Below are 26690 nucleotides of genomic sequence, written 5' to 3' on the forward strand. Positions count from 1 at the left end.
GTGTTTGAGGCACATGGAAGGCGCCAGTGAGCCGGCCTAGAGAGGCAGAGGGCGGGAGAGCAAGTGGGAAAGCCGGAGAAGCCAGATCACGCTGGCCCGCTAGGGGACGAGGGGCGCCACGGGGCCTCAGGAAGGCGCAGCATGCTCCAAAATAGATATTTACGAGAGAGCCATGAATAATGAGAGCTGCCTTCTAAACAGTGTGAGGCACTGTTCTCAATGCTCTGGAAGATTAGCTGAGTCAATCCTTGCAACCCCCTGGTGAGGCAGGGTCTCCTGCCATCCTCTCCATTAGAGATGAGGAAACGGGTGCAGAGAGGCTAAGGCCCTCGTCCAGGGACTCACAGAACCAGACGGGGCAGAGCTGGGGTCCAAGCCCAGGCAGTCCGGCTCCGGAATCCTTGAGCCGCCTCCACTACACCGCTTCTCGAAGGAGGGGCAGTCTCCTTGGTTGAAGTTTCTGATTACCTTTCGGTAACCATTTGCTCTCGATCTAAAATACCTCGTTTTCCATCTTCCCAAGTCTGGAGAGCGGGCGGCTCTGGTTTTGCCCGAGCCTTACTCTTGTGCACGTCTACGGCAAGTGTGGGCCGGGGGCACAGGGCAGTGTGAGGGCGCAGGAGGGAGCTATGGGAGTGGGCGGTGTGGGGAAGGGGCCAATGGCGCTGGTCTGAAGCCTGAGGAGGTCGGAAGGCAGGAAAGGCTGGCACTCCGGCTGCATATGGCTGAACCCGGAGCCGGAAGCAGTGAATGCTGCTGGGTGGGGAGCACTACAACACGTGGGCGGTGGGCGGAGTCAGCACGGACTGCCAGGCGAGGAGCCAGGTCTCGGCAGGAAGTGGGAGTTGTCACTAGGGCGGCATCGGTTCTGGTTCCGGTGGCCTTCAGAGAGAGGTAGATCCAGCCTGGGTGGGGGCTCGGGAGCAGAGAGGGACTTTGGGAGCTTAGGGTGGGGCCGGCGCTGGCCGGAAGGACAGCAGGGGCAGGACTAGGTGGGCCTCTGGGGTTGGGGGTGGGGTGGCTCGAGGCTGACCACTGCCAGCCCGCCCGCGTTGGTCTCCCTGCGTCCCTCCTGCAGCCTGCCTGGCCCCGGGCTCCAAGGGCAAGGAGGTCTTGGAATAGACCAGAGAGCAGAGGGTTGAAGCAAGGTACGGAAGGTCACCCACACCTGGGTCAGAGCCCCAGAACCAGTCTGGGCCCGGTGTCCTCATATCCGGAAGGTGGGTCTGCTGTGACAATAAAACCAGGTCTTGGCTCAGTGTTTAGATATATTTCGGGAGCATTTGACTTGGGTCAGGCAGACTTGAGTTCAAATGCCAGCCATCTACTTTGTTAGCTGCAGGAGTTTGGAGAAGCCCTTCTCGTGCCTCCGTTTCCCTCATAAAAGGGGCTGGTCTTTCCTCCCCTGCCCATCACAGTGCTTGTGAGTCCCAAGCGGGGTACCTAGGTGAGGGGCTCTGCCTCCCGCAAGGTGGTGGTGTCCACCTCAGCTTTCCACCTGCTGACCCCGGAGTGAACAGAGGTGGGGAGGGTCCCAAGTTCCCAGTGCTCCCATGGCCCCCGCCTGCTGTCTCAGAGGCTGTGTCCTGAGAGGCTCACCGGCTTGGCCAGGGCTGGACGACCGCTCACCTCTTGCGGCCTCCAGAACCTCCCCGTCATGAGCCAGGCTCAGCTCCAGACACCTTCCTCTGGACTCGCCACACTCTTCCCTGAGGAGCCTCCTGTGGCCAGTGTGAGGCTGCCAGGCGCCCAGACCCTCCCTGCCTTTTTCTCTCTCTCCTCCCGCACACTACACTAAGTGTCACTTACCATGTGCGTAGGGCGCCAGGCTCAGCTGTAGGCCTGGTGTATCACTGACTGCAGCCACCCGGGCTCTCGCCCTGGGAGGGGGCTTGGGCGGCAGACTTGCATCAAGACTGGGGGAAGCCCGCGGAGGAGGGGGAGGTTATTCCCAAAGGAGGTGGCCTCTGAGCCAATCCTGAAAGATGTGAGGAGTGTGCCGGCGGCAGGAACAGCCGCGCCAAGGCCCTGAGCTCAAAGGCTGCCGGAAGATGCAGGTGGCGGCCAGACCCCGCAGGCCTTGAAGGGCAACCCGAGCAGTTTGGACTCACCCTGCGGGCAGGGCAAGGGCATCCCTCAAGGATTTGAGGTTCCATGACTCTGGTTCCTGTGTGCTCTCCCTTGACAGCCTTACGCCCCAAAACCTGCATAAGCGAAAAGGAGCCAGCGAGACGGTGGAGATGCTGACTGACGGAGGGAGAGTGGCACCAGCCAGCAGGGAGTGGGTCCCCTGCACACCAGGGCTCTATCCCTGGCCTCCCACTCAGTGCCCACGTCCCCCACCCACAGCTCTCAGTGTGGGCCAGCCAGGACCCCATGGCAAGAGGGGACATGGGAGACAGCCTGGAAATTTCAGGAGTTACGGACAGGAGGAGGGTGGGCTGCCACTGCAGGGTGGTGTAGCCTGCAGGCTTCCCCTGGGGCCCTGGGGCTGGAGGTAGGAGCCCAGAGACACTTCCCTCGGTGCCTCCTATAAAAGCCAGCAAAGCAGGACCCATGCCCTCTCAGGTCTGCCCTAGTCTGGCCCTGACTCAAGCCAGGACAGTGAGGCCTTCCTTCCAGCCTGCTAGAGTCCTGTGCATGGCTCAACCTCATAGGCCAACACCAGCATTTGCAGGGGAGAGGGGCGAGGGGCACTGGGGATGTCTCTGCACCAGGACCTGACACACTGCACATCTCTGCATCATTTCGGGGCCAGTGCAGCTGGTGAGGTTGTTTCCTGGCCCCCACATTTCTGGTCAGGACTGCCACACTCCCTCACTCATTCTGTGCCCCAGTCAAGGAGGGCCCCTCAGAGAGCTGGCTCTGCAAGGCTGCTGTCCTCTGGTCAGGCCTGATGAGGGGCTGACCCAGGGCTGTGTCCCAATAAGGAGTGAGCCGTGTTGGCCCACCACCCAAAGCTGGGCCCCTCTGCCATGCCAAAGGCATGTTTCTGCAGCGCTGGTGGCCCAGAGAGCATAGCGTCAGACCCAGAGGGCTGACATAATGCACTAGATGCTCCAGACGCAGGCGCAGAGGCACAGCTCCCTCACGCCAGGCCCCTGCCACCTTGCTCAGGATCGGCTTGGGGTTTGTGGGCTGGCTTGCTTGCTGCCCGGGCCCCGGGTCCCACTCCTCCCTTCCAGCCACTTCCCAGCAAGTTGGAAATGTGCCTTGCACCCCAAGCCACAAGGAGCCCAGAGCACATCTATTTCCGTCTATGTAACAAGCTCGGATCAGGGACCTAATTGGTTTCCCAGTGGTGGGTAATTTCTCGTTCCAAATATTAATCTGTTGTTTTCCTGGCACCCAGCCCAGCCCGCTGCTGTACTGTACTCTTAAGTAGGTTCCTATGCAACCGAGAGCCACAGCAAATACTTTATGAGCTTTGCAGCGTCTGTGCCGAGCAGCTATGCAAATGCGCTTTTTCTTTGGAGCGCAGGCTGATGCGAAGATAAGGGATTGTTTCTCCCAGGAAAGATCCATCATTTCTGTGGCTTCCAAGCCCCCGGCTTCTCTGCTCACCTCCCAGACGTGGTGGGCATCTCTCAGACTGCTTCCCAGGAGAGTTGAGGCTGAGCGCACTGGCTCTCGGTGACCGCAGCCAGTGGCCAGTGCAGCTACTTTAAAGGGATCCCACTTTCCTGCCCTAGGCGTCAGTGGGGTCACATCTGCCAGGGAGGTCGCACAAACACTACACACACGCACGCCCGGAATCGGAGCTGATGTTTATAATTTTATGTACCATGCAATTTAGGAGGAGAAAAACTGTACAGGCATTAACGCTAAAATAAATTTCTATTTTTTTCTCTTGCAAAATCAATAAAAGATGTTAGAAGAATTCAGTCTGCTGCACTGGATTTGGGGTAAGAAGGGAGGGAGCCCTTGGTGCCTCTAAAAACTGAGTCAGAGGGCTGGCCCTTTGCTGCTGGCTAAGGAGCCAGGTCAGCCCCTCTCTGTGGCCCCTTCCCGCTCTGCAAATGGGGATGGCACTTGGCCTGCCACCTCAGCGGGTTGTACCGTGTCAGATAGTAACGGCCACATACAGCGTTGCGACACACCTCGACTGTTCCAAGCACTGACCTACTGTATCCACTTAACCATATGAGGTGGTGGTTGTTGTTTGCCGTCGAGTCGGCCCCGACTCATAGCGACCCCTCCTTGGGTTTCCGAGGCAGTATCACTACGGAAGTAGGATTGCCCAGCCTTCCTTCCGAGGAGTGGCTGGTGGGCTTGAACCGCCAGCCTTCTGGTGAGCAGTCAAGTGCCTTAGGCACTATGCTACCAGAGCTCCTACCATATGAGGTAGGCACTATCATTTTCCACGTTTTATAGATAAGGGAACTGAGGCAGAGAGGTTGAGGAACTTGCTCAGAATTGCACAGCTCTGGAAGGCTTTAATCAGTGCACAAATCCTGAGAGCCCAGGGAGGATGCAATCCCGTGGGCTTTGGCCCTGGAGTTTCCCTGCACTGGGTGCTGACGCCCGACCGCCAGCCCTCCTCCCTGTTGTTCCCACTCCCTTCAAGGTGCTTGCTGGCATCTTGGCTTCTGGACAAAGCAGCCCTTGAGTGTAGGTGGGGGGCCCGAGCTGCAGTCTGGGTGCATGCTGAGCCTTCCAAGGGCCCTTTGAAACCCCTGCCCTCCAGCTGAGCAGGGAGAAGAGTGGGAAGCCTGCTGCCTGATGGGAGAGGGCCAGCCCAGCATTTGAGAAACAGCCTCTGGGCCGCCCCAGCCAGCTGCTGCCCTTGGTTCGTACGAGACAAGAGGGCCCTGGTCTCTGCCCACCCCTCCTCTCTGGTGATGAGCGGCCAGCCCTGCAGCCCTGAGCCCCCACCCCTCAGTCCTGCCATAGGCAGAACCGCAGGTGGCCTTCTGCGTCTTGGGTTAAACAGCAGCATCCCTCGCCCTCTGCATCCTGCTTCCTTCCCTGCACCCCACCGTCCCTTCAGCCCACGCACTGGGTGTAAATCACCCAAGGCTGCAGCTTGGGACCAGGGGGCTGGTCAGCACCGAGGTGTGGGTCACTGGGAATGTATCTTGAGGAGAGGGGCTAAGGCTGAGCAGGGGCAGGCTCCGAGCTGCTCCCCCAGCCCCCAGGCGCTGCCTTCTCTGTCCAGCAGGGGAAGGGCCGGCTTCCCTTTACTCAGGGTTGGCTGGTTCCCGCCCAGGCAGCTCCATCTCATAGGGTCCGCGGAGCCTGCCCCGCCCCAAGGAGTTTGCTGAGATGCCCTGGCCCCTCCGCAGGCCTCACCTCCAGCCCCTTTGGCAGCCCCAGGCCCGGCCTGACCTCTGGGGAAATAGCCAGTCCTCATCCCCTGGTTCAGTCTATTCAGGCTGGCTGCACTGGCCCAGACAGCATTTAATTAAAAAAAATAGTTTTCTTCATTTAAATCTATCAGATTTCACAGTAAAATTCAGATTTTGGATTTTTCTTGAGAAACAGGGAAGATTGGGCCACTGCGGTCCCACACTCCTGATGGCCCCCAGCACCTGGGCAGTGCTCTGCGGGCTGCCACAACCCTCACCATCCCCTTACGTCTCCCACGAATCCTGCTGCCCTCACTTCACCTCCACGGCACCACAGGCAATGGAATTTGCAACCCCTGAGAAAGGCAACAAGGGTGGAGCAGGAGGAGGGTGCCGGTCTGGGGGGCCCCTCAGAACCTGACCACTGCTGACTGCACATGCTCTCCCAGGCCTGGGACACAAGCCTCCACCACCCAGTAGCCAAAAGGGCGATGAGGCTGGAGCCGGCCCAGGGAGGCAGGAAGGGGCCAGACTCTGTCTCGTGTCCTCATGTGCCCCTTTGTACCCATGGGGGTGTCTGCTGACGGTGTGGACACATCCCTGGGTCTCCACGTGCTATGTAGCTGTGTCCCTGACTACATCCTAGAGTTGCCATGACACAGTCTCCAGGTTCCTTCTGGGAAGCTGCTCCCCTGGTGGCCCTTGCAGGTGCGACAGCCTTTGGCAGCCTTGTTCTGTAACAAAAATGATACCAGCCAAGGGACACTAGGGGCCTCGACCTGTGCTGGACGCCTCACAGGCTTTGTCCCTGAAGGTGCAGCGGTACCCAGCATATTGGAGGTGAGGGGCAGTGGCCTGAGTGGCTGAGGCAAGTCACTTTACATCCCAGTCCTCAGCTTCCTTATCCTGAAAGCCAGGGTCGCTGACAGCAGTGCCTGCTTCTGAAAGTGAGCTTCCATCCATAGTGCAGCCCCTGGGGGAGACCCCTTGGGAGGTTTGATGAGTATTTGGGGCTGAGGTCTGACTCCAGGCCTGCCCATCCCCAGGCCTGAGCCCCTTTACCTGAACAAAATCACATCACTTCCTGCCAGCCCCTGTGGGATTTCAGGACACCTGCATAGGCTCAGCCATTGGTCCATGAGCCTGAGTCAAGGATACCCCTCTTCTGTCAGCTCTCACCACACTCTGCCGACTTACTGCATCCCGTCTCACTTCATACCCGTCTGGTCCGTCCCCTGCTTCCTCTCTCCACAACCTTCCAGCCTATATCCCGCACAACACCAAACTCACCAAACTAAACCCACTGCCATCAAGTCGATTCTGACTCATAGAGACCCCCACTGGGTTTCCAAGGCTGTGAATCTTTACGGAAGTAGATTGCCTCATCTTCCTCCCAAGCAGCTGGTGGGTTTGAACAGCTTACCTAGCAGCCAAATACCTTACCCACTACACCACCAGAACTCCTCCACAAAACACACCCTCTGGTAATTGCAGGGCAGAGCCAGAGGGCTGGTGCGGTGGTGGTACACGGGTCCTAGGCCTCAGGGGCATGTGCCAACTCAACAGCTTGGCACAGCAAAACTTGTGTGTGAGGCCCCTTGCCCCTCTCTCCCAGAGCCCCAGGCCGCTCACTCTGGTGTGCACCTCCTCGCCAGTCTTGACAGTGCCTCCAGCCATCAACAACTCGCCACTGGCCTCCCCCAGGCAGTGACACCCCAGGAAGCAGGAAGCAGGTACCTGGTGGGCGGGGTTCTGGAGCCAGGGCAGAGGGCCAAGTGCTCATTTCCTGTCTGTGCAGTGAGTCCCCACCCTGAGGTGACTGGTTTCTCCTGATGACGAATGGCCCCTTTAATCCCACAGACAGCCTAGGCCACACAAGCGTGGCTGCTGTACAGTGGGGCCATGTATTTGCTGCCACGAGTCCCCGGGGAAGGAGCGAGGGGTGCTGGGCTCCAGCCCCAGCAGGCTGGGTGCTCCCAGTTGCATCTTTCGTGGTTTTAATTCACACACACTGGGAGCACCCTTTTCTGATCTCCACCATGGGGGAGCCACACGGCCCCCAGCCTCCTTGCCTGCGCATCACCGAAGGCCAAGCAGGAGCTCAAACAGGAGGAGGCGCAGCCCAGCTCTTGTATCCTGTGCTCCCCTCACAACCCGCCTCCAACTCCGCTGACTCTGCCCCTCAGATACCCCCTTCTCTCCATCCCCAGGGCCACTGTGGCCTCAGCCACCACTATCTCCTGCCAAGGCCCCTCTTCTTCCCACTCCAAGCCCCTCTCCCAGCCTTCCCCACACGCAGCAAGAAGCAACTTCCCAAAATGCAGATGCAATTGTGTCTGCCTCGAAAAGCCCTCCTACCAATGAATGGCTCCTATCAAGATGAAGGCCACAATCCCCAAGGTCCCACGTGTTCCAACCTGGATGACTGCTCGGCAGCAGAGCTCAGGTCCCCTGAGCGCCAACCTCTCTGTGCTGTCTCACTGCCACATGCAACCACAGGGCCTTTGCACATGCTGTTCCCTCCACCCACAGTTTACCTGGCCGCCTCCTGCCTCAGCCTCCTCTCTGCTGCAAGCTCCCTTCCCCTTCACAGCCCTTTTGACCCCTATGGTCCAAATCAGGTCCGTGGTTCACCTACGTAGCACTTCTCACAGTTTGAGATGGTATTTGTATTGTTAGGGTTATTTGAGTAATCCCTGTGCCCTCCACTGGAATATACACTGTGTGAGGGTGAAGACACGTGTTCACTGTGGCAACTCAGTGCACAGCTCAGTGCCTAGCTCAGTGCCTGGCACATGGAAGCCCCTCACACAATACTTCTGGGGTGAATAAGGCCAACTGCAGGCATGTGGTAGTATCAGGATTTGGACCTAAGCCTGTCCAATTCCACGTGCTTTCCCAGGTACTGAGCCCAGGCACTTTCCTCCCTCCTTACTTCCTCCCAAGCAAGGGATCGGCCCCCTGGCAACCACCACCCCTTCTGAGAGATGAGGCCCCCCCTCCGTGCCTGCTCAGGCCAGGTTGCTGCAGACAGATGCCCATGAATCAAGCTGACATTTCCATTACCAGAGGGAGACGGGTGTGTGGCCGGCTGCGCTGGTTCTGCTGGGGACCGGGGGATGACTGCTCATCACAGCCCCACCGCAGAGGGACATCCGCCCGGCTGCTTACTGAGGTCTGGGCCTACCCATCAGCCCCTCTGCTGAGAGAAGGACGCTAGCCCCAGGGGCCCTCTGCATGTGGGGACTGAGGGGGTGGCATAGGCCAACAAGGCCATGACCCGTGTCAAGGAACCAAGCATGTGCAAAGCCCGGTAAGTGTGCAGGGCTGAGACATGTGCTGTGGCTATGTTCGTTCAGTATCAGCATCTGTGTGGCATGTGTGTGCGAGAGGCCAATCTGTGCACCCAGGTGTGTACAAGGCCCACACACTGGCATATAAAGCCAGCATGCGTGCACACATCCACGGCCACATGTGTTCAAAGAGGTCCGTGTGTGAATGAGGCTAACCTATGGCTAAGCCTGCACATTGCATGTACAGGACCAGGCATGGGTGAATGCACAGTGTATACAGGTGAGCACATGGGTGCATAAAATGCCCATTCATGCATGTACAATGTCAAGGTGTGTGTGTGTATGTGTGCGTACAGGCTCTGCACCTTGGGGCCAGGTTGGGCCCTGGTGTTCACAGTAAGGATGGCGTATACCCACAAGCTCAGGACTCATGGAAACAGATGCTGGATGTGAGTGCCCAAGGATGCCTAAGATGCCTAAGAACTACCCTTGGCTGTGGACCTGGCCAGTGTAAGGGTGCTGATACTAAGAGGCAAATACCCAAAGCCTACAAGCCTTGTCCCCAAGTAGGCAGAAGATGGCCACTCAGGGAAGGGGCTGGTTAGCCGAGAAAGCCGTTTGGTGCAGCAGGAGAAGGGGTCCTTTCCTTCCCCAGCCAGGCCCCATGGGGTCCTCTGGCACCCCGCTGTCTGCCCACCGGGTGATACCTCCCTCCTCCCACATGCAGGCAGACAATGGAGTCTACTCGCTCCCTGCCTGGAGACAACCCTCTCATTACTCTCAGTGACCCTGAGAATACTCCCCTGGCCTGTCTGGAAGTGCTTCTGACGAGCTTGGCTGCAGGCTCCATGGGACTGGAAGACAGCTGGCTGTCAGCCCCTGCCCAGCAGGTGGGGATGGGAGGACTTGACCCCGGAGTGGTCCTGTGGGTCTCTCTTTCCCTTCCCTCCCCGACCTGTGCAGCAGGGCGAGGCGCATCTTTGCTTGAGCATCCATATACCATCATCACATTCGACTTGCACGATTATTTATTTGACGTTTGTCTTTAAGCCGACTCTTTCTTTTTACTTAAAGGCCTATTTGGTTTCATCCTAAGCAATAACATCTGTGAGCTCAGGGCACTGCTGTGCCCATTACACATTTTTCTAACACACATTTACATAAACACAACTATTAAAACAGATTAAAATTTTGCCCAGGTGTCAGCTGAGATCATCTCCCGGACCTCCCATGGTCCACACGCCAACTTTGGGAAGACCCTGATGAAAAGAGTGAGCCCACAAGATGCCAGGCCCCCCTCCCCCAGGGCCAGATTCCTACCTGACCTTGTCCCTCTCCAGCCCTGTATCCATTGTGGTTCCCTCTTGCCCAGAGGCCAAAGGCCAACTCCTTGTCCTGGCATTCAAGGCTTTTGAACTGGGTCCCAATATGCCTTCCAGGCCCATCTCCTGCCCCATACAGTAGGTCCTTCGTATTTATTGAGTGGATATAAAAGAATTAGTGAATCACATATTTGACTAATCAGTGCATGCATGAATGGATGAATGGCCACACACCTCTACCTGGATGTCCCCCAGGCGCCCAAGACTCCAAACATCAGGCAGTTGCATCTTCCCCCTACCCCACTGCCTCCATCGCCGACCTGCCTCTCCTCCACACCAAGCCCTTCTCATTCGCTCCTGAGCCTGCCTACGTGGTCCCACCCCCAGGACCCTTTCCCAGCCAGACCACTCTCTTCTCTCACTTGGGGTGCAATAAGGACGAGGAAGGGAGTGCTGCCTCCCCACGTGCTCTGCCAGCAGCTGCCGGGAGCTTTCAAACACGCAAACCTGGCCACAGCCCAGCACCTGATGCCACTGGCCCTCCATGAAGTCCAGGCTTCCTGAGGAGGCTTCCAGGCCCTTCCCAGTGATTCCACCACCCTCCGCAGCCCTAGTTCTTATCACCCCTCTGGCCCTTCCTTTGCTCCATATCTGCCATCTGGACTATTTTAAAGTTCCTATCATGTCCCAGGGAGCTCTGGTAGCGTAGTGCCTAAGGCACTGGACTGCTAACCAGAGGGCTGGCAGTTCAAACCCACCAGCCACTCCTCGGAAGGAAGATGGGGCAATCTACTTCCGTAGTGATACTGCCTCAGAAACCCAAGGAGGGGTCGCTATGAGTCGGGTCCGACTCGAGGGCACATAACAACAACAACAATAATGTCCCAAACTTCTTTCTCCTCTACACCTTGCCTGTGTGACACCTACACAAACTTCACATCTCAACTGAAACGTCATTTCCCAAAGAGGCCTCCTCTGGCCCCACCCCACCCCTGCAGGTGCTGCCTCTGGGCCACCCCCAGCCCCTTCCCCTCCTCCTCACAGTGACTTCCACAGACTGGGTGCCAGGCTCGTCTAAACACTTTGCATACATTCACTCACTCAGAACAACTTTGGAGGTAGGTTTAACGATTAGCCCCATTGAGTGGATGAGGAAACTGAGGCACAGAGAGGTCAAGTAACTTGCCCAAAGTCGAGGAGAAGCTGGGATCTGAACTGCAGTAGTCACTCACCAGAGCCATGCACCACAGCACTTCCTATGTGGTACTAGGAGTGTCTGTCAGGGTCTGTCTGTCCTGCTTGACTGTGAGCTCTGTGAGAACAGATGCCCTGTCTGGATTCTATCTCGGGTGCCTATCATGGTAGGAGCACATAGCAGGAGCACAGTCATTAAATGGGTGGATAGATGAATACATGGATGGTGGTTGAATAAAAAGTGATGCATGGAAGGATGATTGATGGATGTCTGATTCAGGGAAGGGTGATGGATGGATGATGGACAGATGGATGATGAATGGATGATGGGTGGATAATGGATGAATGGATGGGTGGATGGGTGGATGGATGGATGATGGATGATGGATGGGTGGATGATGGATAGATGATGAATGGATGATGGGTGGATAATGGATGAATGGATGGGTGGATGGATGGATGATGGATGGGTGGATGGATGGATGATGGGTGGATGATGAATGGATGATGGGTTGATAATGGATGAATGGATGGGTGGATGGATGGATGGATGGATGATGGATGGGTGGATGGATGGATGGATGATGGATGGATGATGGGTGGATGGATGGATGCGTGGAAGGATGATGGTTAAGTGAAGGAAAAGAAACTGCTCTGCTTGAGGGAAACCTCTAGAAATCTGTCTGGGAAGGGATGATCTTTCTTGGGAGATCACTGAAATTGGAGTCAGGAGTCCTAGTTCAAACTCCACTTCTGTCATTTGCTAGCTCTGTGGCCTTAGGCAAATTACTCCGCCTCTGCAACCCTAAGTTTCCTTATCTTTATGATAGGGACTATTTCCACAGGCATCTAAGCCGCAGGATTTTATGTAAAGGCGGCCCTAGACACAGGGCAAAAGGTTCCCATGGGGGTCAGGGCACTGCTAAGCTCCCAGGAGAGATGTCGTTTCTCCAACTTTCCAGCTGAGGGCCTGAGTTTGAAAGCCCGCCTCTAGACAATCCACACTCCCTGGTCCCTGCCCTCTGAGTCCAAGGCAGCCCGTCAGCCAGGCTCCATCCTGCGCCTGCCTCTAGGCCCAGCTCCGGCTCTAGGCTCCCTCCCAGCCACACACTCAGTGTCTGGCCCTTAGCTCAGCACCCAGGGCTATCTCAAGGAGCTGACGGGGGCAACTGGCAGTCGAGAGCAACCGACCTTCACACACAGCAAGAAAACAGGTCAACAAGCATTTATTGAGCCCCTGCTGTGTGTCTGCTGTGTGACCACCCCCTGTGGCAGCTGCCCTTCTTTCAGGAAGCCCCACCCTCTGCCCCCCCACAGGGCTCTGGACCTCTGGGCACTTCCTCCTGAGCCTCCTGGCTGGCTCGTGGGTACCCCGGCATTCAGTAGCTGGTGCCTGTGTCTTTCCTGGTACCAGCCGCACCCAGCGGGGCTCTGTATATAGTGGTGACAAGAGTGAGGGGTTGTTGTCCCAAAGTTGTCCTGTGCATTCCCTTGTCCCAGGGCTCCGAGACCCAGGAAGCCGCAGGAAGGACAGGCCTGGTGTCTCCCACGCAGGATGGCTGAGCTCACAGCACACAGGCCAGACTTCCGGTGGCGCCAGACTAGTGGTCTTGTGGCAGGAAGGTGGTGCCAGCAACAGCCTGAAGTCCAGGGGCCAGGCTGGGTTCTCTGTCACACCCAGTGCCCAAGGACCCAGCACTGACGGTTCAGCTCTTGCAGCTCCTGTGCAGAACTCCGGGGCCAGGAGTCCTCCATGTGTGGCTGGTGTCCTGCCAAGAGACAAGGTGGTCAGCGCTGAGGCCACACTGCGTCATCCACACTCCATCTACCCACTGCCTCACCATCTCACACACTTACCCACTAGCACATACACTGACCAGTATTCACTGCCATACACTTACCAATCCACTTATGTGTCCACCATTCTACTCAAAAATTTTCCATCACCAACCTAAAAACCAACTCATCCACCTCCCACCTGTCAATACACCAGGACATCCACCCTGCACCCCATTACCACACCCACCAATCCACCTTTCCACATATGTATATCTACCTACATATCTCCCTATAAGCAAGCATCCATGGATCCACCTACCCACCCATCTGCTTACCAACTTGCTGGCACATCCACTAACTCACCAAGTCACCAACCTACCATGCACCTACCCACCAACCTTCTGTCCATCCCCTCATCCATCTTCTAACTCACCAACCACCCAACATTCTACCCTTGCAGCCACCCACCAACCCCATATACCCACCTGCCCATACATTCCCCTGCACCCAGTCACATCCTGCACCAAATCATCCACCTGCCCTCTTTCTGTCTGTCCTTCCCTTCCACATACCCATGGCCTTGGCTAACCCACCCATCCCCTACCTACCCATTCTCATATCCACCAGCCAACCCAGCCATTCTGTAATCATTACTCCACCTCCCCACCCCCACCTTGGTCAGGTTTCCCTGACCTCCACTGTGTGCCCGCACGTGTTCAAGGAGCTGTGGGATGGTGAGCAGGAGAGCATGTACAGGGGACTCCCCTACCTCCAGTCCTAGCCTGGCCCCTGGGACAGTGAGCACGACAGTGGATTGTCCAGAGCTGACACAGAGCAGCTCCCTCCATCTCCTCCCCACCACCACCACCTACTGTTCTAATGGCCCGGACTGAGGAAGGACTGGGGAGTTCTTCCCGATCTCACGTGCCCGCTCTCTTTTCTGTTTTCCTTGCCTCCATCTCCTCAGCCTTCCCTCAGAGGTCCCCTCAAGGTCCTTCCAGGGTGCCAGAATCCTCCCCATCTCCATGCTGTGCCCCTGAAAATGTCCCTCACCCTCTACCGATCAGGCCCTCAAGGCCCAGCTCAAGTTTCACCTCCTACAGGAAGCCGCCCTTGACATCCTCTCCTCCCGGAGCACCCATCCTGAGCACACACTGCCAGCTTCACTCCCTTAGGCTCTGAGCCCAGGAGATCAAGGGCTGAACCCATAGTGAGTGCTCTGTGGTGGAGGTTGGAGTGGGACGAGAAAGAGGACCATAAAGGAAGGAGAAGACTGGCATGGTGGGGTGAAGATGGAAGAAAACAAACACCTGTTAAGCATTTACAACCCTCAACATCCTACTAGATTCTATCCTTACAGCAACCCTACGAGGCAGGTAGTACCCATCTTACACATACGGCCACTGAGGCTCTGCCAAGGATAAGTAGTTTGCCTTAGGATTCAAAGCCATGGTACAACAGGATTGAATTCATTTCCTTCTGACTCCCAACTTCAGCATTAACAAACATTTGTTCTCTGCTGTCTTGTTTGAAATGCTCAGACATACTTGCCGCACTGTAGGGTCTGGCAGGCTCTTTGTAGACAACGCCCTGAGGTGGGAATTCCTGCTGAATCCCAGCTCCTGACTACACCCTCCGGGGACAGGAAGCTCATGGCTCTTCCTCTCCCCGCAAAGCAGCTCTGACTGTCGGGGGTTCTTCCTAATAGCACAGGCCAGAAGGGAAGAGCAGAGGATGAAGGGGACAGTGCCAGTGCCAGGGGAAGGGGGCAGTGTGTGTTTCCTTTGACTCCGCCCCCCCAGTATTTTTATTGTTACTAAAAAACTCACTGCCATTGAGTCAATTCTGACTCATAGTGACCCCTACTGGCCCCCACTGGGTTTCCAAGGCTGCAAATCTTTACAGAAGTCGTTTGCCTCATCTTCCTCCCATGGAGCAGCTGGTGGATTTGAACCATCAACCTTCTGATTAGCAACCTTATTCACTATGCCACCAGAGCTCCTTCTTTTTATTGTTGGTGTTTTTTAAATTCTACAATTTGAAAAAGGGGGAAGGAAGTAGAAAAGATTTTACAAACATTCTGGAATTGTTCAGCCTCAGAAGAAAAAACATTTGTTTTGGCCCCAGTCACCAAAATATTCTTTGGAAGCACTTGCTGCCAAAATAAAGATGTTTGAGGTTTTTTTGTTTTGTTTTTTAATCTAGAAGCAAATATTTGGTACACAGGATGGTTTGATGGTTCTTCTAAATAAGTATTTAGAAGTGACTGTAGCTGCTCTTACAGTCCCCAATAGGTAGAACCTTGGAGAGTTTATTGGACCAGAAAGCAAGTAATCATATACTTTTAAGGAAAAAGAAAGGCTGCCATCTCTATCCTTAAGTTAAATTAGGCTTTTTGTCCTTTGGATCCAGAGGCCAAGTTGCTGAGGACAGGGTTCCCCTTCCCGGGCTTCCCGGAAGGTGCTTGGGGCCCAGAGCCATTTACAGTGTGTGGGGAGCTCTGACCTCACCACACCATCACTGCTTGAGATAACCCACAGCCCACAAGGTATCCCACTCACTTCCCCTCTCTCCCTTTACTCTTGGGCCAATCATCAGCTCTATAGATTGGGGAACCTCAACACAACGTCTACTGGACCCCAGCAGACAACATCAATGGATGAAGTGGGCCTGAGGCGCCACCATTCCGCTGCAGCCAACTGTTGCTATAGGGAATGTGGGCTCAGATCATCAAAAATTTTCACAGAAATTCTGGACTTCAAAATACTCCTGGCTTTTTAGTGATGGCAACTAGACTTTTAAAAAATGTTTTAAATGTTTTGTGAGCCAAATAATGTTGCCCAGGCCAGAGTCAGCCCGTTGAAGGCCATTGTATGACCCTGGACTGTTTCCCAACCTGTATCTTTATTCCATGACTCCAGCTTTTGCTTGCACTGGCTTTGTGCCAGGAGCACCCTTCCCTGCTCTTCTCTGGCCAATGAGTCCCCACTCCTTTTTCCAATCCTCCCTCCTGTGGAAAGCCTTCCCTCTCTCTGGTGCTCCCCGCAGTGCTCCCTGAACAGCAAACTTATCCCTCTCTGCCTCCAAGGTCATCATCTAGCATAGTAATAGGCAGTTCAGGGTCAGCCTCCCTAGCTCCCCTGGGGTCCCATGTGAACGGGGAGCGGGTCTGCTTCATTCCAGAGTCCTCAGCCCCCAGAATCTGGACACATACAGCGCCAGCCCTCAGCTGACTTTCTTAAGAAAGAAAGAAAGCACTGAGGAGGAGGGTGGGGTGATTTCGAAGCTTGGACACTGAGCTCCATCCACCCTTCTTGCTCTGAGATTCTTAACATCCGAATGGGCTCTACTCTCTCAGCCTCTTCTTTGGGCTGTAAGACTGAAAGGGGATGATTATGGTACTTGGCATCTGACTGTCATAGGTTCAAATCCAGGTTCCACTTCTTATAAAGCTGTGTGATTTTTTTTTTTTTTTTAATACTGTGTGTCTTTTAACTAGTAACTTTACCTCTCTAAGCCTGAAAGTGGATGTGAGTTGAGTTACAAAGGAATCAGATAGTTAGTTAGTCCAGCAGGCCACCTGCACAGAAGCCCTTTGTTATCTGACTTTAGATACTGATGGGTATGAAAATAACAAAATGCCAGCACTAGAAGGGCTCAAAGGCCTCTTTGCACAGATGGGCAAACTGAGGACCATTGGTGGCTTATCCATAGTCCCATCCACAGCGTTGGTAACAGGTACTGTGTTTTCAATTCCTTTGGAGAGCCTTAGGCTTAGCAGACAGCCTGCCACAGGAGTCCTCAGCTGCGATTTCTCTTCCCTTCTTAATCCATGTATCAAAGTAATCACATTTACCATACACTCTCTTCCAGTCCTAACTTCTCAATCCTTAGTGGGAAATCACTGACTGGAGCCTTCTGCGGTAGTTCAAGTTCTGTGTCAACTTGGCTGGACTGTGGTTTTGAGTGGCTGGGCAGCTGGATGTGGTTATTCCCCATGACGAGACTAATCACTTCCATGGTGGAATCTGCTGTGAGCAGTTAAGTAGCTGCCTTTGGGGGTGTGGCCTGCTTCCAGTGTATAAAGAGAAGCCTTGAGCAGGGTCTCCACATCTGGACCTGCACTTGGCCGAGTCTTCAGCTCAGTGGCCTGCCAGGCTGCCTGCTGATCTTGGGACTGTTCCTGGACTTGGACTAGTGGTCTGACATGTCAGCTGTTGATTGTGGGACTGTGCCATTTTCCTGTCAATCTTGGGTTCATCAGCCTCAGCAGCCAGCAGCTGGGTGAGTCAGAAGACGCCTCCAGCTCCAGTGAGCCTGGAACAAGAGGCAGAGCTGAAGCCCAAGGTCGAGGGGCCTTCACTCGGCCCCCAGAGCTGGCACTCTGAACTTGGATTTCTAGCCTCCTAAATGGTAAGAGAATAACTTCCTGTTTGTTAAAGCCACCCATTTGTGGTATTTCTGCTAGAGCAGCTCTAGAGAACCAAGATAGCTCTCCAGGGCCATAGGATCTTGAAGCTCAGCTTTCAGGTCTGTTGAATTAATTAACTTACATTTAATTCATTGGTTTGGGAGACCCTTCAAGGCTGAAAATGCCAAACGCCACCACAAACGTGCAGATGGGAAACCAAGGCACTTACAGGGGAAGTGACATGGCCAAGGCCACTCTGCAGATTCAAGAGTAATTAGTGAGGGTGGTCAGGTCTGGACAGGTGGTCCTGGGTCTGGACAGGTGGCTGATCTTGACACTCCTGACCCACAAGAGCCTAGCCTGGAACACAAGAGCCAGGTCTCTTTATAAGGGAGCATCTTCCGTGGTCCTGCCTGCTCATCTGTGCCCTGTACAAGGTGCTGAAGGCCTCTGCCTGTCCACCCAACCTGGAACCCTGCCCTTCATATAGAGATGGGATATGAGAGGTGAGAGAGAAATGAATCAAGGTTGGCATGGAGGTGTTAGGTTTTAGAGATCCTGCAGCTACTGACACCATCATCTTTTTTCTGTTAGCTAAAATGTCTCAGCTTTGGAGAAGGCCCCCTGCCTCATCCAAGTCAACCCTACTCATAAATCTTTATCCTGAGGGGGCCATGGAGGTGCTGAAATATTTGGCAATAGCTGTTGACTTGTTTCCTCCAAGTCTTCCCTCCAAGGCTGTGTAACAAGAGGATAATGTTGTGCTTTCATCCATCACTGTGTTCCTAGCAGAGTCCCTGGGTGGGGCAAATGGGTAAATGCTTAGTTACTAACCAAAAGGCTGGCCGTTTGAATACACCCAGAGATGCCACCAAAGAAAGGCCTGGTGATCTTCCAAAAATCAGTCACTGAAAGCCCTGTGGGGCACAGCTGTACTCTCACACACATGGGGTTGCCATGGGTCAGAATCAACTTGACCGCAATTGGTTGGCTTTTGTTTCTTGTATCCCTAGCAATGCCCAAGGCATCTGACTGCTAACCAGAAGGCTGGCAGTTCAAATCCAGCAGGCAGCCGCTCCATGGAAGGAAGACTGAGCTATTTACTTCCTCAAAGATTTACTGCTTCGGAAACCCAAAGGGGGGTTGCTGGGAGTCAGAATTGACTCGATTGCAGTGAGCTTTTGAGTTTTGAGCGTCAAGCACAATTCCAGGCACAGTGTTATCAGTACTTATGCGTTGAACGAATAAACAACAAAGGATTCAGGAGGAAGAGCGGATCTGTGTGGGATCCAAATGGGGGGGGTTGGGTCTTCTGATCCACCTTGAAGGCAGACCATCTTAGTGGATTGCATGGAGGAAGGCATCCTTCTCTTCACTGGACTCTGTCTTCTGGGGACTCCATGTTTTTTTCCACACCTGGAATCAAGCTGAGTTCACTCAGCCTACCACCTCTCCCCAGAGCCATTGGCCCTATTGTTCTTTTATTAACCATTTGTGGAGCGCCCACTGGATGTCTGACTCCATATTGAGTGCTGAGTCTATAGACAGGAGTGAGCTAATGACCTGCCCTGTGGGCTCATAATCTAGGGACAGAAACAGGCACCTAAATATATGAAGAGATAATAATAGCAAAAATGCCTGTAGCTTTTATGACATGCCAGGAACCAGTCAATATGTCTCATGTATGCTGGTTCATTTAATCCTCAAAAACATTGTTGTTGTTGGGTGCCAGTGAGTCAGCTCCGACCCACAGCGACCCTATGTACAGCAGAGTGAAACACTGCCCAGTCCTGCACCAGCCTCACAATCCTTGCCATACTTGAGCCCATCGTTGTAGCCACTGTGTCAGTCCATCCTGTTGAGGGTCTTTCCATTTTTTGCTGACCCTCTACTTTACCGAGCATGACATCCTTCTCCAGGGAATGGTCCCTTCTGACAACATGACCAAAGTAGATGAGACAAAGTCTGGCCATTCTTGCTTCCAAGGAGCATTCCAGCTGCACTTCTTCCAAGGCAGATTTGTTTGTTCTTCTGACATGGTCTTTTCAGTCTTCTTTGCCAACACCACAATTCAAAGGCATCAACTCTTCTTCAGTCTTCCTCATTCATTGCCCAGGTCTCACATGCATATGAGGTGATCGAAAATACCATGGCTTTGGTTAGGTGCACCTTAGCCTTCCAACTGACGTCTTTGCTTCTTGACACTTTAAAGGGGTCTTTTGCAGCAGATCTGCCCAGTGAAATACGACGTCTGACTTCCTGCCTGCTGCGTGGGTGCTGTCAAATTGGTTCTGACTCACAGCAACCGTAGGTACAACAGAACGAAACACCGCCAGTCCTGCACCATCCTCACTCACAGTATACTTAAGCCCATTGTGGACTACTATCCCCATTTTACAGGTGAGGAAACTGAGGCCTGGTGTCCAAGGTCTTCCAGTTGAGATCTGAACCCCCGCAGCCTCACTACAGGGGCTGGGCTGGTAACTACCCTAAAATTCTGCCTCATAGACACAAGGCTGTCCTGCCTCAGGACAAGCCAATGCAGAGTTGAGCATAATCACTTCCGCCCAGGAGTAAAGAGGGGCTGGTTGCCATCCCAAGACATTTGATCTGGGCTTTGAAAGCATTTGTAGAAGCCTAGAATTCCAGTGGGAGGTCCTGTATTTAATCAAACAGAGGAAGGGGGCAGGTCATTCCAGGCGGAAGGAAAGGGTGTGAAATGGGTTTTGGTAGGCAGATGAGGTTGTCAGAAGGTGTAGAGAAACCTAGCCAGGTTGGTGTTGGGAAGGCAAGAAGCTCCGTGCAGCTGGGAAACAATGCTCATAGGGCCACAGGGGTGAGGATGGGAGGGCTGCCATTGCAAAGGTTGCTGGGTGCCAGGAGTAAAAGTTCATTCAAACTTATGGATGACCTACTATGTGCTGGGCTCTGGGGCTGCCAGTGAATGTGACAGACCAAGTCCCTGTCCTCATGAAATGTTCATTCTAGTGGGGAGAGACTGGAAATAGGTTATCCAAGAAGGGCACACAGAGTGACGAGGGACCAAAAGAAAAATAAAACAGGGACAGGGAGGCGAGAGGACGGCTCCCTGGGGACGTGAGAGGTGAGCCTGACACCCAGCAGCCGTGTGGGCCATTATAGGAGAGGGAGGGGGAGACATGATCCCATTTGTGTCCTCGGAGGATGGACAGGAGGAGAATGGACCCTTGAAGCAGTAATACCAGGCTAGAAGTTGCTGAATAGCTATGTTAGGCGACAGAGTAAAGACTCGCTCCTGGCAGTAGCTTCAGAGGGAAGGGATTGGCCCAAGGCTGAGTGCTGCTTGAGGCCGGCTAGTCACAGCATGGTCTGTGGACCGGGAGCATCAGCAACACTGGGGATCTGTCAGAAACGTACGTTCCAGGCCCCACCCCAGACCTGCTGAATCAGAAGGTCTGGGAACAGGGCTGGGCAAATGGTGCTTGAACGAGCCCTCCAGCCCCAGTGCCAGGCCTGTCTGTTTCAGAGCAAGTTGCATTGATATTTGTTTCAGAAATAGTGTCTGTTTCCATTTTAATAAAGGAAGCAACTCTGGCAGCAAGATATTGGATTTGATTTTGATCTAATAAAAATGCCAAGTTGCTCTGGGCCCAGAGAAACTCTTCCTTGAAATTCCCTCTGCTATTTCAGGGACAGCAGTGGCAGAGACCCTTCTAGACAGAGCTCCCAGAAGCCAGCACTGTGCTGGTGAGTGACAGCTCTCCCCAAGCCCAGCCTCACTGACGCACCTGGCAAAGTCAAAGACTTGTCTTGGGCATTGAACTTGACAGGTGCAATCAGGTCCAAAGCCCATTGCCCCTGAAAGGAAGCTGCAGACACTACGACCATATGGCAGCATCACCTCCGTCAAATGTCACTTCTGATGTAAGCCTGAGCTAGCTGGTAGCTCTGCAAAGCCTCAAAGGCAGGCTTCAAATGCAAACTCTTTCCCCAGGAAAAAAAAAAAAAAAAAAAATGTGGCAGAATTCACATCACAGTAACCAAAGCAAAAGTAGCAACTTTGGAGGTGGTTAAGACAACAGAAAGTTTATGTAACTTTTCATGGACAAGCAGCTGGCTGTTTGGATGGGTGGTGGTGAGAGAAGCTTAGGGGTTTAAAGTTACAACTGAGCATTTATTATGTGCCAGATTGTGTGCTAGGCTCTCGGGAGACACCTGGACAAAACTGACAAGGTGCCCGTTCTCAAGGAACTTAACAAAACTTAACCAAAAACAAGAAACGAACCAAGTAAGCGTAAAGGTCATTTGAGAGCTGGCTGGATGCTCTGAAGAAAACGTGTGTGTGTGTGTGTGTGTGTGTGTGTGTGAGTGTGTGAGTGAGGGGGACTGGGGAAGGTAGGTCAGGTCCAGGACAGCTTCCCCGTGGAAGTGGCCTTTCAGCAGAGACCTAAAGACAAGCCCATGGCAGCAAGGAGAGAGCATTTCAGGCAGCTGGAAGAGTGAGCGCCCGGTGAAGGCATGCGTTTTGTACGTTCAAGGCACAGGGAGGTCAGTGTGGCTGGAGCAGCTTGAGGGAGAGGACGGGGGCCAGGGGGAGGCTGGGGGTCCCTGAGCCAGAGTGGGAAGGGCCTCTTTGCCAGGGTGAGGGGAGAGATCTAAACACCAAGATGAGTTTTACTGCCCAATGGGCGATAAACAAAGTCCATTTCAGAGCCTTGGTTTCTTCCTCTACATAACAAGCCCTTCCTTCCCAGGGCTGCATCAGCCATCAAACGCGATGGCAGTGAAGTGCTTACCACAGACCTGCACATAGTAAGTGTTTAATAATGCGGCTCCCTGACATTCCTCCTCCCCCGTTCCTCCTGCTGGAAAGGCTGCCCATCCCAAGAGCTGAGCAGCTGCTGGTGGAGGAATATTGCAAAACTCGTCCAGGCATTTCCAAAATATTTTCTTGGCTGAAAACCCACTAGCAGCTAAGAGGCCATGTGCCGGAGCGAGCTCATTCCCCTAGACGGTCACTTTCCCAGACTGTGAGCAACCTGAGGTCCAAGTCCACGTCAGCTAGGCTCCACATCCTCAGGACCCTGCTGAGGCCTGGCCTGCGGGATGTGCCCGGCAGGTGCAGCCACTGACTGACATCAGACAGTTTGCCTAGTGGTTAGGGCATAGGCTCTGGACCCAGAATGGCTGTGTTCAAATCTCAGCTCTGCCACTTCCTGGCTGTGTGACGTCAGGCAAGCCACTTGACCTTCCTGGGCCTGTTTCTCTATCTGTGAGATGGAGCTGTATTTAGGATTAAGTAAGTGAATAAATGCAAAGCCCTCAGAACGTATGTAAGCAGGAGACATGGTAGGACTGAGTTCTCGGCTATTTTCATAAGCAAGTTCAGGTATCATCATCATTATAGCTACAGAACCCTGCCAAGTGGGATCACCCCCAAGGACCCTTTCCCCATCCCTCCCTCTTCTGCATCCTGCCCTCACCCGGAGCCACACAGAATGCCATCCCTCTCTGCTATGACAGTGATGGTAACTCTGACCACACAACACAACGAAGGCTTGCGTCTTGGGGCTCTCCAGGGTTGAGGAACATGCCTTATTCACATCCGGCTTCCCAGGATCCAGCCCAGAGAGGCATCTTTTGTAAAGATTTATTGAATAACTGAATGCCCACTAAAGCAGCCAACTTTAGGGTTGCTGAAATGGCCAATGGCCAATGCAGACGCCTCGGTGAGCACACAGGACCCCTCACGCTAATGTCTCAGCTCACCTGTGGGCTGGCACACATGAGGCCTTCTCCTCCCTCCCTGGGTCAACAGGCACCTCCCAGGGAGGCAGCCATCCCTGCCAACCTCTGGGGACAAGATCAAAGGCACTGGCTACTGAAGCAGAGCCTCTTTTCCTTCTGAGAAATCGAAAAACTAAACTCACTGCCATCGAGCTGAGTTTGACTCAGACCAACCCCTTTTGGGTTTCCAAGGTGGTAAATCTTTATGGAAGTAGATTGCTCCATCTTCCTTCTGTGGAATGGCTGGTGGGTTTGAACCGCCAACCTTCTGGTTAGCAGTCAAATGCCTTAGGCACTATGCCACCAGAGCTCCCTTCCTGAGAAACCGGGATGTGGAAAATCTCTGGAGACAGCAGACAGTTCCAGCAGCCCCCTCCACAGTTGCGCTGTGAGTGGCCAGGGTTAGGACCCTCATGGCACTGCTATCCTTCCTGCCCCAAATTCTCCCCAGAAGGTCCCCCCAGTCCCCAGACTTCGGCCATCTCTGTTCTCTTCCCATATTGCCGTCCTGTTAGCTCCCCATCCGTCTACCCAGATGCCTCCTGGATACCTCTCCAAGCCCTTCAAACTCCACACAGACATCCCTGCCCCCCACCAATGGCTCTGGCCAAACCAGCGCCTGAGTTTCTCCCGCCCCTCCCGCACCTCTTGTCTGTCACCTCAGGCCTCAGGAGTCTGGCCCTCCCTCTCCCAGCTCCCCAGCTGCCCCCAAGACAAGCGAGCCCCCTCTTCCCAGGTCTCTTTCCATCTTGTGTTTCCTGCCCAATCTGCAGAGAGCTTGGGGAGGCTCTGGAATGCACCATAGTTCTCGGCTCTTTCCCTGCCAGGTGCTCCCCAAGCCCGTCTGCTGGGTCCCCTCTGCAATACCTGAGGCAGGAGTGCCCCCGTCCCAGGAAGCCCCTGACCTGAGCACACACACCGAGTGTGAAGTGATGGTGTGTGAGTCAGGCTCCACCCGGTTGCTCCTCAAGCAGGCAACCAGCATTTGGAGGGCTGGCTGCCTCCCTGGGCCCATACGCCCCTACAAGATCCCTGCATTTGGAGGACTGGCTGCCTCCCTGGGCCCATGCGCCCCTACAAGAGCCCTGCTTCCTCTTCCTTCCTCCTTGCTTCTCCTCTTCCTCCTCTTGTCCAACCCACCTCCCCAAGCTCCTCCTCCATCCATCCTCTCCCTCCTAGCAGAGCTGTTTCTCCTTTAGTTACCAGAATCACAGGATTTGGAGCGAGACAGACTGAATTCAGATTCTCGGTCTGAATTCCCCCAGAAGCAGAACCCGAGAGAAAAGATGGAGTGCAGGCGGACATACTGAGGAGGTGCAAAAGCTGGGTGGGGAGGGTGTTAACCCAGAGGGCAGCTGACTCTTGACCCCATGGTGATTCCACTCTAGGAGCGAGGGAGCTGGGGTATCTATACACCACTGTCTCTGGCTGCCTTCTGTGGGTGGAGGTGGGGGAAGGCCCCAGGCCCTGGGCTACAGATGCTAGCAGCTGGAAATCACTGGAGCTTCCTGAAAGGTCTGAGAGATCTGAGCTGGGAGCCGCCAGCATTTGCTATCACTGGTCTGACACTGAACTAGCTAAGCTGTATGACCTTGGACAAATTAGTCCACCTCTCTGAGCCTAACTGCCTCATCTGCAAAATGTGGGCAGGGATCCTGGCTGCAGTAATTGAGAGTCAGAGAGGAGAGGAGATATGGCGTGAAAAGCCCTCAGCACAGGGTGGGTGTGCAGGGAAATGCATGGTGGGCTTTGGACACGGTCACTCCACGCCTGCATTGGCTCTTGCCTTTTCTTTCTTAAACAAGGCCCTTCCCCTCAGCTTGCCTTCCCTTTGCTTCCTGGTCCAGACATTCTTTTTCCTAACGGGTGCCCCAGATTCTGTCTTATGGTCTCCCCACAGTGAGGCACATGAAGTCCACGCATTCTGGGCTGCCAGAAGTATCCACAGCTCAAACCAAGCTTGTCCACTGTCACCCCTGACTTGGCGAATTCTGCCCCAGGAGATGTCGTCCCTTCAGACCTCCAGCTAGCCCTGGCCTCCACTCCTGTGGCTTCTCTGCCTGCCTTTAATGTGCTCTCATCTCCCTCTCCCTCTCCCAGTGTCCCAGCTCCTGTCCTGAAGGCTGTGGCCACTGCAGGCTGAGACCCAGCTCCAGGTCCCCCATCTTTACTGTGTGTCTGCGGGAGAACGCAGGGCGTAGGGGGAGGCCGGCCTGGCCCATCTCCATGTTTTGTTTCTCCTCCGAAGGCCCAGGAGTCTGTAGGCTCCTGCTGATGTGGCCACTTACGGGTGGGGTATCTTTCGTGGCGGCAGTCTAAGCGAAATTCTTCCTCCTCGTTCCCATCCCCCTTCTCGATCCTGAAAAGACAGAGCAAAAGCCCGTGTGAGAAACTGGCGGGCTGAGTTGGCACAGCGTACACTGCACTCCCTCCGAAGCCACTTTCTACCCACCATCCCACGGGCTCTTTATCACAAGCCTGTGAGGGGGTGTCGCTATTTCCGCTTTACGGGGGCAGAAACCGAGACACTGGCAGGTGATGTGACTGACCTGAGACACACCTAAGAAGTTAGCAGAGAAGGGGGAATGCAAACCAGTGTATTCTCACAAGAAGATACCCAACCACGTGCAAATGATATGTTACTGAAGAACAAGTCCATCTCTGTCTCGATCCCATTGCTGTTTTGAAAATTATATTCAGAGAGGCACACAGTTATTTGGAAGAACAGATACTAAAAAGTTAATGGTGATTATCCCCAGATAATGAGAATGAAAAAAAAAAAACAAAAACAAAACCCCAAACTCACCATCACAGAGTCGATTCCTACTCATAGAGACCCCCATTGGGTTTCCAAGGCTATAAATCTTGACAGAAGCAGACTGCCTCAACTTTCTTCTGTGGAGCGGCTAATGAGTTCAAACCACCAACCTTTTGGTTAGCAGCCAAACACCTTACCCACTACACCACCAGAGCTTCTCAGGCAAAGAAAGTATAGGGCATTAAATCTGGAGTCTTTTTTTTTTTTTTGCTTAACTCTTTCTTATTGTTTTGGCAGTTGGACTTTTTCAAAAACTTACTTTTATTGTTCCTCAGAAGGAAGACTGGGAAATCTACTTTCATAGAGATAGCACCTCGGAAACCCAAGGAGGGGTCACTATGAGTCAGGACCAACTCGACAGTAATGAGTTTGTTGTTGTTGTTGTTGCTGCTGCTGAAAATATACACGGCAAAGCACACACCAATTCAACAGTTTCTGCATGAACCATTTAGTGACACTGGTTACGTTCTTCTGACTTCATTCCACAAGGTCTTTGTGTGTGTGATTTTGATGAAAGTTTATAGCGCAAACTCTTCAACACTTCATTCACGTTTTGCTTTGGGACATGCCCTGCAGTCCCCACCTGGGACAGCACTCTTCCCACTTCCTCCCTGTGGTCACCAGTTCCCTTTGTCCTTCTTTCCTATGCCTCCCCCCACTTCTCAGCTTCATCCCTGGGCAAATGCTGCCTTTTGATCTCATATGGTTGGTTGTTCTAAGGAGTGTGTAGCTCCCTGGGGTTACTGTTCACCTTATAGGCTTGTCTAGCATTTGGCTGAAAGTTGAGTCATGGGGGTGAGTTGAGTTTCAGGCTTGAAC

At 53.9% G+C, this 26690-nt stretch overlaps 2 protein-coding genes across 2 annotated transcripts in view; one reads left to right on the forward strand and one right to left on the reverse strand.

Moving 5' to 3' along the window:
* The window catches only part of KATNIP (katanin interacting protein), a 288175-nt gene extending 285928 nt beyond the window's left edge, over positions 1-2247 (forward strand). Inside the window, exon 28 of the mRNA XM_042782225.1 lies at positions 2189-2247. Within this exon, the coding sequence (XP_042638159.1) occupies positions 2189-2247 (59 nt within the window). The remainder of the gene's footprint in view (positions 1-2188) is intronic.
* A 10521-nt stretch (positions 2248-12768) lies between these two features.
* GSG1L (GSG1 like) overlaps positions 12769-26690 on the reverse strand; it is a 139730-nt gene continuing 125808 nt past the window's right edge. The window contains exons 4-5 of the mRNA XM_007950165.2: positions 25342-25412; positions 12769-12866 (exon numbers count right to left, since the gene is read on the reverse strand). Coding sequence (XP_007948356.1) covers positions 12769-12866; positions 25342-25412 — 169 coding nt within the window. The remainder of the gene's footprint in view (positions 12867-25341; positions 25413-26690) is intronic.

This window comes from Orycteropus afer, unplaced genomic scaffold (genome assembly GCF_000298275.1).
Source record: "Orycteropus afer afer isolate SDZICR_OR568_19922 unplaced genomic scaffold, OryAfe1.0 scaffold00266, whole genome shotgun sequence".
In the NCBI taxonomy this organism is placed as follows: Eukaryota; Metazoa; Chordata; class Mammalia; order Tubulidentata; family Orycteropodidae; genus Orycteropus; species Orycteropus afer.